This window comes from the organism of the source record quoted next, unplaced genomic scaffold, assembly GCF_019419815.1.
Source record: "Pyrus x bretschneideri cultivar Hongxiangsu unplaced genomic scaffold, Pyrus_bretschneideri_v1 Contig6, whole genome shotgun sequence".
NCBI lineage: Eukaryota > Viridiplantae > Streptophyta > Magnoliopsida > Rosales > Rosaceae > Pyrus > Pyrus x bretschneideri.
The window spans coordinates 6,720,853-6,734,272 of NW_025999798.1; the positions used below are offsets into that span (position 1 = coordinate 6,720,853).

At 36.6% G+C, this 13,420-nt stretch overlaps 1 protein-coding gene across 1 annotated transcript; it reads right to left on the reverse strand.

Moving 5' to 3' along the window:
* Positions 1-665: 665 nt before the first annotated feature.
* On the reverse strand, positions 666-12,898 carry LOC103961263 (E3 ubiquitin-protein ligase UPL6). Its single transcript, XM_009373803.3, has 26 exons — positions 12,428-12,898; positions 11,023-11,120; positions 10,784-10,911; positions 9,861-9,972; positions 8,991-9,171; positions 7,700-7,882; positions 7,385-7,567; positions 6,931-7,012; positions 6,648-6,763; positions 6,222-6,526; positions 5,969-6,065; positions 5,597-5,740; positions 5,328-5,411; positions 5,173-5,259; positions 4,925-5,065; positions 4,545-4,670; positions 3,876-3,974; positions 3,734-3,801; positions 3,570-3,636; positions 2,742-2,912; positions 2,567-2,656; positions 1,933-2,013; positions 1,698-1,771; positions 1,469-1,540; positions 1,263-1,352; positions 666-1,174 (listed from the first exon to the last, which is right to left on the reverse strand). The coding sequence occupies exons 1-26, from the start codon at positions 12,584-12,586 to the stop codon at positions 1,108-1,110; spliced, it is 3,105 nt and encodes a 1,034-aa protein (XP_009372078.2). The 5' UTR covers positions 12,587-12,898; the 3' UTR covers positions 666-1,107.
* Positions 12,899-13,420: the final 522 nt, after the last annotated feature.

The following is a 13,420-nucleotide window of genomic DNA, read 5'->3' on the forward strand; positions in this document are numbered from 1 at the left end:
AACCTTCAGCAACCAGTCCGCCTATCGTGTACTTGATGTTTTAGGTTTATCATACCCAAAACCAATACAAGGTTCACTTACTTTTTCATTTTCTGATTGTAAGTGAACGCATGATATGACATAAATAAGAATGAGAATGATCCTTATTCTCTCGTACCTGAGTTTTGGTTTCCATAAAAGCCTGCATTTATGTAGACACTCTTGCGCCATTTAGGTTAATATAATGATATGGAACCCGCATTCTCATTTGATATACACGCCCATTTGCAAAGCGAACCACGAACTCGTTTTGAAGTATCAGCGTGTAAGCACCAAACAGAGAAAAAATAAAGCATCAACAGAGGGCAGGAGAAATCAGAACTATGCACATCTCTGAGAAGAGTCTCGTGTATTTTGACATGAGACTTATAAGGCGTTTTTAAGATGATTGAGAGCGCTTTTGATGAAAATGTTTTTAAAACCAATCTTTAGTAAAAATTCAAATAGATCCTGAAAAAACACTTCAAGTGTTTTCTGCAAGAAACATATCTGGTGTTTTTTCCAAAAAAAAACTTAAAGTGCTTTTAAAACTCAGAAACAATTTTTCAAAAAACGCTTTCAATCATTTTAAAAGCACTTCCAAACAAGCCCATAATTATTTCTGCAGATGACTTGTTCAACAGGAGGAATTAAAAGCACTTACTATTTATATAATCTGCCCCTTCTCCTTTACAGAAATATATAAAACAAAATAGGAACGTTACAGTTATAAAAACAATCGCCTATTTATGCCGGGGAAAGCCACTAGCGACTGACCCAAGGCTTGCATATATAATCTGTAAACTTAACAAAGCTGTAGCAAGAACTTCGGCAGACCACCACCCCACAGATATATACATGTCAAATCAGGAGCTTGCCGGAAAATATGAATATCTACATGCCATCAAGTTTGAGCTTCACTCTATCGGCTTTTTGAAGTCTGTTCGATTATTACACAGCTCGGATTCCAAGCAGGGACATCAAATTAACAGCGCATGATGTAAACTGTCTCCGCCTCGAGGATGGTTTGCTCCAGAGAAGAAAGAAGCAGGGGATTAGATTAGGTGCAACTAGAATGCACGGTTTCAATCAGCTCAAATCAAAGCCGGCATCTGCACTTATAGCATACATCAATTTTGATTCCAGTTGCTCCTTACTGCATCATAACCAGGAAGCAATTTCAGCCGAATACATTTAATGGCTTATATAATCATAAAACCAAAAAATATAGAGAGATAGCCAACCTTCTATATGGTGGAAGCTTTAGGAGATTCATACAAGTGGCTGCAGTCGGTAATCGGTCAAGAGCTCCTTCAGCTGCATTGCCACCAGCCCTATGGAAAGAGGCAGAAAAATTAAGGTAAAAAAAATACCAAGAGAAAAAGAAAATTTTTTGTAAAATAAACTTTCAGCCATTTTGCCAACATATAAATCTTTCATGAGCTCTTACCTCTGTATGCAAAATAATGGTTCCAAGTATTTGAATCCAAGCAGAGGTCCCCGAGAGCACCCGGTCACAAATCTGGATGAAAAGTAGTGTAGTCAGTATCTCTCCTGATGTTCATTAACTTCAAATCCAATTAATTACAGGGACTCGCAATAGCCGACATTGTTGTATTTTGACGAGCCAAAACACAAAAAATGTTCGAGGGATTTTGTGATGGATACTAAAAACTCACTTTAGAAATTTCTTCTGGTTTTCCAATGAAAAACTTTTCAGAACTTCCCAGAACATGTCAATGACATAATGCTCCTGTCAAAACAAATAACAAGCATAATCAGTCACGGGAAAATGTAATGAAAATGGTTGACAACCAATGACTGGGTTCATCTAGAGCTACATTTATCCACACAAACAGTTTTATATGTCCCACACGAATACAAATAAGCCAAAACAAATGCGAAGGAACTTACACTATGATAGCCACCCACATAATTTGTGTTCATCCGTAGATCATCGACATCCAAGCTGTCAAGTGAACCTGATATCAGAAGCTGTAAAAACAAGGCGGGTCAAAAAGGTATTTATGCATAATTGCCTGTGAATGTGGAAAAAGCGTGTCAAAGTGTATATTACAGCTACAGCCGCTTATCAACCAATGGATTATGATTAAACTTTTGCTTCCTAATACAAATTTTTATTCAGACTGTAACTAGGAGAAACAATGTGGATCTGACTCTAGGTTCCACCCAATAGAAACTCTAAAGTTGTGCCGAGCATGCCATTGCCACATACAACATCCCGCATTGCCATGGCAGTACTCTTGTACAGCATAATGGCTATTTCTTCAGAACAATTTTAGTGTTCCAATACCGAGACAGCATAACAAAAAATAGCACACATGATACATATATGCAAAAACCTCAAAATAACCATTCGTAGCATCACTAGCAACTCTTAAATGCAATAATGGCATCACAACTATATTGTCAAATTGGACAGAATGACTAAGCTTGTTTTAGTTTATTGATCTTATAGAACCGGCAAACAAGAAGTGAGTATACTCAGGTTATTTTAGCAACAAAGCCAAAGGGTAGACGAATATACCTGAAGTTCATGCTCATTAAACATATCTATCCAATCTTTCGGTATAAGCTGCTGAAACCCCCTTAAAAAATGTAAACTTTGTTGATGTATCTGAAAATGATCATTTGTCATGTTCACGTGAGGAAGCTACAACGTCATTTGGAACAAGAAAAAGTTCAAAATGGAGTTGCACTACCTGAAAGTTCAAACGATGGTTGGCAACAAGATGAATAAAGGAAATGACGTTCTCATTAGTGACACGTAGGTTTTTGCCCCTGGGACGCAGCTCCTCTTCTGTTTGCTCTCCATATTCATTATTTACAATGACAAAGTACAATTCTAATTCTGAAATATCACCTTTATAATGCTGCAGATATAATGGCAAACAGGACGCAGTGAGCTCTACATGCAACTAAACAGGAGCCACACTTTAATCCAAATTGCAGATGAGAGATAGTGATTGAACCAACTGCTTTTCATCAAGCATGATTATAGTATCCAATCCAATAAAATGTAGACTAAGAATAAATTTCGTCAAAGTCTGGAACGTGAAATTTAGTTGTGAAAAATAAAAATTTATAATCAACAGGTACTGTGAAAATTGACATAACTAAATACAAATTTGCAATTCATGCAACTGGATTCCTAAAACAAATATCCATTCCATAGGACAAATCTATTTCTAAATCCAACAGTATATTGTACAAATATAAAGATTAGAAAGTGTTTTTGTATACATAAATTGAATATCAGAGAACTTTATACCAAGGTCACAATAAAGTTTGGTGCATTTTTGTGAAATTCCATCGACTACGTTAAAATTTATAACCATACATCAATAGACTGCATACAGCAACAGAAGTCAGATATGAGTTTAGTATTTTACTTAATTTCTTTAAACTGAGTATTCGCATCAAGATGTTGGGTTGTGTAGTCTTTTTCTTAGAATCGTGTCAAAATAAACCTGAGTAATCGGTAGATGCTACAATATATCAGGAGGCATATTTAGAAAGAACTGGGTTACCTTCAAGAAAATAAGGTGACGGTACAACTCTGGGTCCAATGAAGGCAAATCATTTAAATAGTTGTACCTAATCAACAAACAGAAAGAGATTTCTAGTATTAACATTGCAGCATGTTGCAAATGGTATATCAACAAGATTTTCTCAAGAGAAAACATGCACTTACTTTTGTTTTAATTTGCTCAGAAAAAACGTTGCAAATGGTATATCTACAAGAATCCCCTCAAACATGGCCTGTAAGGAATCGAACATGTGATACCATGCAGAAGCATCATACGAACTAAAACAGTAGACAAAATTTTTTATACCTTTGCAAGAAGAACCCCAAGAAAGTGAAAAAATTGGAGATGCTGTTCATGAATCATTCCCGAACCAGGGTTAGGGTAGAGTAAATGATCGGATGTTTCCTGGATATACCAAGCAAAGCAGGAGGAACACAAATAAGCAAAATCAGCACAAACATAATATACCTAAGTAGCAAAGTTATGACCTGTCTAGGTGTGAATATCACATTGCTAACAACATAATAAAGAAAGATCTTTTGTCTGATAATTGTGAGTCAGCTTCTACCACAATTTCGAGACACAATTTATTTTAGTAATGGACTTTCTATTTTGATTTTCTTATTAAAAAGCATGGTATGCATTTCTACATCTGTTTCCACTTAATTTTTGGACACATCATATGTCACACGGGAAACTTGACTTTCATCAAGCATTCTAGTAGACTAGTAGTGATTGTTTCTGCTACATGGAGGTTTACTCAGACTGGACGAAGGATTTAAATTTTGTCTTGAAAATGGGGACAAATGTACACTACTGCTGAAGCTACGAGCCCCTGGTTTTTATTGTTTGATGAATGTAATTTTGAAATGTGCAACTGCTATTTACTTTCGTTTGCATAATTCAGAGTCATAGATTTAACTGTGCATAGATAATACAGGCTTTAGAAACATAGACGAAAGGAAATTTTCTAACCTTAAACAATCCATACTGAACATCAAAGGCTGCTTGAGTAATGTTCTCCATGAAGTCTTTGAAAATCCCACCACCATCAATTCCAGCCTCCTCAACCCCAAATTCATTTACAAACGTTACACGAATCTGCAAATTAAATAGACAGGTCAAAATGATAAGGCGGTTATTCTGGTGTTGGATAAGAAAATGAGAGGATAAGTGCTAGCAAAAATAGGCAGACTCTCCGAAAATTCAGTGCCTATTTGACCCCAAAAAGCACTCAGCAAAACATTACAAAGTAACTATTTTGGTTATTTGGTAGCATTTATAGAATTGTCAAAAACACTCCCAACCACAACCCTCATCTATTGTATGTATACAAACAAAAACAGATGCATTACCGGTCCCCGAAGATCATCTTCAGACAGCGCACTCATTTGATCATAAGCATCTTCCAAGATACGATCCCGCCGTATTCTGAATCGGTTTCTGGTAAATACAGAATTAGACTCATGTCTTTGTCTAGCTGCTGCCAATTGTGACTGACAAATTGGTTTGAAGAAACTAATTAATTTTTTTTTAAACATGATAAGACTTAAGTGCATAAAGATTTGCATATTGTTTTTCCTCTAACCACTTAAATACTTACAGTGAATATTTTAACTCTGCTTGTGAATGGTACCAGGAAGGGAGCTTGCTTCATGATGTCATTTGCCCGAGTATTTTCTATCACAGCCTGAAAAATAAAGACATTAAAACCAGTGCTAGCAAGATCTTGGTTCTAGACACCTAGGAACTGTTTACCTGTGCAATAAAGAACTCATTGACACCATCAGCATGGAAGTCACTGGGGGATGTGAATTCACGTCTATTGTTCCAATCTTGCAACTACACACAACAAATTGGAAAAAAAAAAATGAGTAAGATTTCCTGTCCATTGTATTTGGGGCATGTCTCTACAAAGAGAACCAAAAATCAGACAACCTGCAAAGGAGAGGGCAAACACAAAATGTGCAATAAAAAGGGTATATCCTTTTTCAATAAAACAGACGCAACACATAGCTCGTTAATACCTGGGAGAGGAGTTCAGAAGCTACAATGCTAACCCTATGTTGAATTAACTCCACAGGGTGCTTCTTATTAGAAGCGCGGGTTGTGACAGGTTTCATAGAATTAGTGGGAGCTGTAGGATTCACCCAAAGAAGTTGCCATAGGGCCTGCAAAAAAAGGAGTCCAGATAATACAACTATTCATTTGAAATTCAGAGTAAACATCAACATTATGTGCAGAATTAACAATTGATACAGTTTTGTACATCTTGCTTGCCAATGTCATACACAGAAAGTAACAAATTACAGCCTTATAGACTACATTTAGCCAAAAGATAACCACATGTCAGTTCTACAATGAACATCCTTCTTTTGATCATTTTACTACAGAATCACCTGTCTGAGTATGATAACTAGGCATCTGATATCCTTCAATGACAGTGGCTTCTCCTGCTCATAGAACTCTTCATTATCAACTAATGTAAGCATGTGCCTGATCCATAACAAAAGGGAAACGAACGAATCATAGGTAATGCTATCTCAAGCTGCTACGCAATACTCTAGGATCCACACAGAATACATAAAACTAACTTCACACCACTAAAATATATATAGACAAGATCCAAGCAAAAGTAGCAGGGACTATTACTTGTACACAGGACAGAATACAGCCAAAGGTAATAGCCAGCCAGGTGCATCTCCAGGCAGCAGATACGCCAACTGCTCAGACACTGACTGCCATTTCTGATTTTCATGGCACCGTCTCATAAAATTCCAAAGCACCAGAACAAGTTCAGTTCTATAAGCTAGTATAGTCATGATTCTCTCCAGAGGTAAGGTGTTGAAAGTAACATGTAGAAAAGCACAAGCCGCACCAACAGCTGACACCTCTTTATCATCAGGTCCGTGGTGCAAGCCACTGGCAAGTGAAATACCTCCAAACAAAACATTTGTCTGCTCAAAACATTAAACAACAAATCTTTGTTACAATTTAGAGTTAAAACAAATTGGCTTAAAATAGATGTACTTGCATCTTGCATAGAAAATAGAATTAGATAATCACAAGATGGCTTACTAATTGCAGAAGAAAGCGCAGATCTATGGCATCACATATCTGTCGCTCTAAATCGTTATTTAAACAAACTTCCATTGCATCATCTCCTTCAATCATGTCATCATCACCCATCGAATCTGAAAATCACCATATGTATGTACAATTGTACACATGTAATAGAGAATTTAAGTATATTACACATTAAAAATTGAACAGAAGATTATAGATGGAGACAACTAGGAAAAAATGAAACTATAAAAATGATAGTAAGAGGGGAATAAAATACAGTATTTGGAATGCAGACCTTCTTTGCTTTCTCTATTTGATGATTTCATTGAAGGAAGGGCCTCCAACAAGAATGTTGCAACACCAGCAAGGTCTAAAGCCTGATATTAGAAAGGATAGATTAAATCAGGGATCAAAGCCGTAAAAAAGGATGGATTATAAATATATATATATATAATGTGTGCATGTGTGTGAGTGAGCACAATGAGAAACTTCACATGAAGTACTAATGTACCATACATATTTATAAGAATAGTTATCCATTGTCAAAAACCTATCACTCGTACTAAGTTAATCACCATACGTACTAATTTTTCCCCAGAGTAGATCACAAAGTACACCTGTTGCTAAAATTGAACCTAAGACCTCCCTCATTTCTAAGCACATAAATTTATGCAACAACTTGAACCAAAACATACTAAATAACCATTACATGTTGCCATTTCTACTTCTGATAGCAGTCTGGTTTTTACCATTTGAAATGAGCAGTCAGTCTGAGATAGAGCGACTCCGGAAGATTCCAATATATTTCCAATAAGGCAGGCATAACCGGGTAACTCAATTGATGCATCTTTTGGAAGTACATCAGCATGACTTTTCACACAGAGTGCCATTTGATTAATGTAATGCTGGCTCAGCCCTTGTCTTGCAAAAACCTAAATGAAAAGAGATTATCTTAATTACAGAATGGTATAAGCCGGGAAATCTTAATACAGTTAAAAAAAAAAAAAAAAAAAAAAAAAAAAGAGGGCTTCAAAAGACATAGGTACCAAGTGATTCAAGTTTACCTCTCCTAAGTAGGGGAATAGCTTCCATAAAAAAGGAACTGTAAGAATTTGAGATGAAAAACTCCAATGTGGATCGATGTTTGGGCACGTACATGGCTCCTGACCAATGTGAGAAATTACAACAGCAAGACTACGCTCCAACGAAGACACTCTGCCAATTGAGTTATGAGTCTTTATACTTTCCTGCACCCCATTACTCGTAGGTTTAGGAAATGAGTTCACTCATGTGTGAATGCCAACATAGAGTAAATGACAGATCTCCAGAAACAGAAAGACTAGAAAAAATACATAATCAAATAAACTGAAAAAAAAGTTTAAGGGAGAGCTTTCAGCTAACTTTCTATATTAATGGGAAAGCAGATTTAAAGCTAATTGAAGGCTGAGAAGGTGATCCTTTGTCATCACCCTTGTTCACTTGTCATAGATGTTCTGAGTCGCTTCTTTGCGAGAAACCTTAGTTTCAGGAATTAATATGATAGGGAGATCCAAAGCTTGACAACTATGTTTGGAGTGGGGTGTAAGATTCACCAATAACTTATTTGGGGTTAGCATTGGGTGTTAAAGTGGCGATGATTTCTTGATTGATGTAACTGCCTTTAGTTTAGGAATATTGTGTTAGTTTCCGCTCACAGCTTTATATGATGTATTATAAGTTCAGCATCAGAGAGAAGAATATACAGAATGCATTCTTGGTAATATTTTGTTCATGGTATCAGAGCCTATCTGATTTAGAGGAGGTTCTAGGTTTTCTTTGAGTCTGACACATCATAGTAGAACTGTGGTGTCATGTTGCCAAAATCTTTTTCAGTATTTTTTTATTTTTTATTTTCTGGTTTCTTGGCTTCTCTTTGATCCATCTTGGGGTTTCGAAATGTCAGAAAATTCAGAAATTTGCCCATCAAATTGAATGTGAAGAACTTTTTTTCTTGGGAGTTTCAGTTTCGTATGTTTGTAAAGGGGAAAGAGTTGTAAGGAAATATTGATGGATCCAATCTGAAGCTAAATGCAGAAACTGATAATTTCAAAGTTTGCTCAATGGGAGTCTCATGATGCCAAAATCAAGAAATCATTACCATAACATTAGAAACAGCCCTAGGATTAATAACTTTAGGGTACTCTTGACCAAGATGAGGCCAAACCTTTATAGGTTTCCTTAATGGTTCATACTTCGTAAAAAGAATGGGGGTTTACTACATTTTTCTTTGAATTGTGATTTGGCTTATAGGGAAAGCCTCTCCTGTTTGAACAAAAGCTATTGCGTATGAACAAAGAGCTGGTATCAGGTGCATACCTTTCCTGTAAAAATAATCTCTCTATACAGGACAAAAGCCCTTCTTTGCAAAAGATAGCCAACTGTCTCACAAGCCCATGGAAGCTTGGGATCTATCAATAAAACTAATGCTTCTAACAATAAAGTTGTTGACATGGTGGGCTCCTCTGGGGCTGCAAATAGTTGATCCTTCAACTGATTTCTGTCCAATAACACAGTTCAGTACGCAACTATGGGTTATCACACAACTCAAAAACCATATATTTATTGGACATCAGAAACCAACAAAACCATAGAACTATAGTTCATATCCCACTTCTAAAACAAATTTGCAGATGACTCCTTTCTAGCATGCATGAAAGTCTAGTGAAACGCAAATCAGCAAGTCCTCTAACCCAACAACTAGAACAACAGAATTAGTTAAGCCATTATAAATTACACAACTAAAGTGAAATGTAACCGTAAACACAAAATTCCTAGAATTTCAATGCCTAGAATAGCTTTTATTCCACGATTCCATGTGCTATTAGATGCAAAAGAGACGTCATCATGGTACAACAACTTTCATTTACCCGCCCATTAATAGAAAAGAGTACAATGAGCCTAGAAATGAGAACCAATATAATGACTTGAGTAGTGATTTTATATAAGAAATCAATCAAGAAATGAGATGCTCATAATAAAATTGAGCTAGGCATAAAAAAAAAACAAAAAAAAAAACACATGAGATCGAAAACACCAAATTGGGGTTGGCTGTATGAATCCTAAACACCACTGCGCTCGATTTTGTTCCAAGTCTTCCGTCAGCTCCAGGTACTCTATATCTTTTCTTAAAGTCCGGAAGAAAAATGACCAAAAACATAAAAGTAAATTGATATCGATGCAACCAACCTGTTTTGATGAACAGCCTTAATACAGATATATGCAAGCTGCTTCACTCTGTGTTTCACCAAAGCATGCTTGTACGAATAATCCATGCCCGCAATGAGGCTAACAATATCCCCTGTTTCATGATCAGATATTGTCAACAACACCCAACATGTACTAAGCAGTGTGAAACAAGCAGAACCTCAAGACGTCTTCATTAAATCTTAAAACCAATATTATTATATAATTGTACAAAAGTTTTTTTAAAAAATGTGCTTCCTTGGCTATTTCTGCATAATCAAATTTTGAAATTCATCAGATAAGAACCAGATCAATAGCACACTTGTAGCCAGCTCCATACTTATCAAGTACAGCATGGATCAGGGTTTAATGTGAAGACAGGCTAGTCATATCTCTTTAAACCACAATCAACCGCACTAAGTCATGGACAGTTGAAGATCCTTAATGGAAGAATTGGCATGTTCCCTTTGAGAATTGTTTGGGCAACCAATGATTTCCAATCTAAATAAATCTGGATTGTAGAAAAGTGTTGACGGTTTCAGGGTTTTTAACCATAAAAAGCTATTACAAATTAGTTCTATCTTTGTCAGATTCTAATTATCTTACAATCAACCAAATCATTAACCCCTCTTAAAAACCAAACCAAGCCTACTCAGCGGCCCTAGAACATATAGTGCCAATTATTCATTACTCATTTGAGGGAGATGGACGGGTTTCAGGTTAAGTCTTAAAATACATGAGAACAGAGAAACCGTAATAGTAATCCCTGCACTCAAATGAGAGTTCAAGAGAAGATCAGCCCAAAACAGAATTTACCAGTGGAGTATATGGTTTTTTTCATTTTTTTGAGAGAGAATTTATTATGTGAGGTATATTTATCACATAATTTCTTGTACAGACAGCTCTTCATATAAGAATAAACTTACCTGTATCTCTGACAAATTGATGAAGCAACCGGCACGTCTCCACAAGGATGGAAAAATCACCAACGCTTCGAGCATCAAAGAAGAAAAGTAACTGCCGGAGAAACTCTGAATCGGGACCAAAACTAAACCTGAATGCACAGGGACAATTCGAAGAAGGTCACGATGCTTAAAGCAAAGCTTAATTAACAATAACTAAGACAAAAGTCGAATATAAAAGATAATATGGATCCAAATCTAACCTGTCCACATTCTGGCAGTGCCTCCCATATCTTCCATAGAACTGCTCGCGCACCTTAGAATGTTCAGCCGCTGCCACCTTCCTCCCTCTGAAGCATTTCTGTAGCTAGTAATTAGTCAACACTTGAAAAACTCGAATGGAGACATGATAAACTTGATGTTAGCCAAACGGCCGAGAAAAACTATTTCAAACAAAAAGCAATAAAAAGTACTCATAGCCTACTAAAATTAGCGACCGGGTTGAGACCTATATGCATACGGATACCCAGTAACGTGCAATATATGTCTGAATCTAATTGAAAATTCACCTTTTCAATGCTTCAATAGATATTATAGCCAAATGTAATAATTTCACAAATACAACACCAAAGGATGGATGATTGCTACATTTATTACCTTGATGACATCAAATCCATGTCATGCAAATTTACTTAGCTTTATTGACCAGTCATAACCTAAATAGAAAAAAGTATTTCAGAAAGGCTGACTAGAGACAGAAGGATGGCAAACGTTCTCCCGTACATACATTAAGTGAGAGGAAGGAAAAGTAAAGCCCCTTTAAATATCATAAGAAAGGCACATTACACTATTTCCAGCTGTGCTTATGTCCACTTAGCTTTTATAAAATATTGCACACGTTCTATAAAACTAATATGAATTTCTCAAATCTAGGTTATGTATACTTCTTCAGTCCAGTTGCGACAATTGAAAACAATTTGAACTTGGTAGCTTCTCTTCGCATGGGGCGTGAAACTAAAAACTGAGTTATGCCTCAGACACATGTAAGCTGAGTATACACCTTTAATATTATTTTGAAGATGTCTGGTCAGTGTTTGGTTCTAGAAAATCAACACGTGCTCAACGTTTCATTCTTCACATAATTATCTATTCCAAGCATAAAGTTGTAAGTTAAAACATTTGGTGGTGTGAAAAATGTGGTTAGGTGAATGTTGGCTGCATTCCCACAAATCTGTACATCCAGTTATGTACTAACCTGGAAAGCACGTCTCACCCGATCAACCATAGTAAAATAATTAGCGTTCAGCACTTACAGGCATTCAGAATAAACAGAGATTAAATAACCAAAACATATCAACTTCCACCTATCCTCTTGACCACCACATAATCTATCCCGCGACAATTAAAAACATGTTCAAACTCCGTAAACTCCACACATTTCATGAACTATCATCCAATGCACAAACCATTACCAATAACTACCCAAAGAACCTCAATTTACTGTCTTTTACAATCGAAACTACACCGCAGAATGTGGCAACATACACCTCCAACTAATTAAGTTAAAAACACAATCAAACCGATGCAATTTTCACCAATTCCACACATTTTCAACTCTCAACACTTTCGAATTAGACCGCATAGAAAGCAAAATGCACAAGTCCAAACCTGGATTTTCAAAGCCGCCGAGTTCTGCTGTCGTATCCACAACCGGCGGTTGCGTTCCAACCTTGTCTGCTCCAAAAGCTTCTGCCTGTCCCTTTCCTTCGTACTCCGTCCCCCCAAATCAACTCGCTTCCGAGTCGATGAATCGCCCGAGAAGAACATCCTTCCGCGTCGACTCAGTCAATTCCAATCCAATCCCAGACGAAGAGAATTGGGTGTGTTGCTAGGTTTGATGCTTCAGAAGACTGGTTTCAGAGCCTGTGAGTGTTTGATCGGATGGATTGAGTGGGCGTAGAATCGGAGAAACTGTGGACAACGAGAGGGGATTGGAGGAGGTAATCGTGGGAAAAAGGACGAATCTTGTGTTTGGTTGCCGAGAAAAATAGGAGTGGAAAGGTGCGAGTGCGCGTATTTTCTCTCGCTATTTTCTTAAGAGGATTTGATGTTTCTCGGCTGGACCACTGGAGAATGGATACGTCGGCTGCGAAATTCAATAATTTATCTAGCCGACGAAAACGTTCCGTTTCGTCTCGCTGACGACAACAAACCTTATTTTACGTTGTGATTTTTTTAGGAATCCGGAATGGATATTCTGAAAATTCATGAATCGTGATCGTTTATTGTATATTATGCGATCAGAAATTATTTTAAATATTTTTATTTAAAATTAAACACCAACAGTACTTGACAAAAAATGATCATACGATGTACAATAAACAGACACGATTCACGAATCTCTAGGATCCTCACCAAAATGATCCGTAGAGGATCCTATTGGTGATTTTAGAACAATGCATCCACTGGAACTTATATTCCAAACTCTTTGGATTCGAATTACAAAATTTTGTTCTTATAAATGACTCTACAAACATCATCCCTACCAAAAATGAACTAAAGTCGTTTTAGTCAATCTATTGTAACAAATACATAGACAGTTTGTGATAGTATTACTAATTCTCTTCATCTGTTTTTTTGCAGTTCGATAACTAAACGATA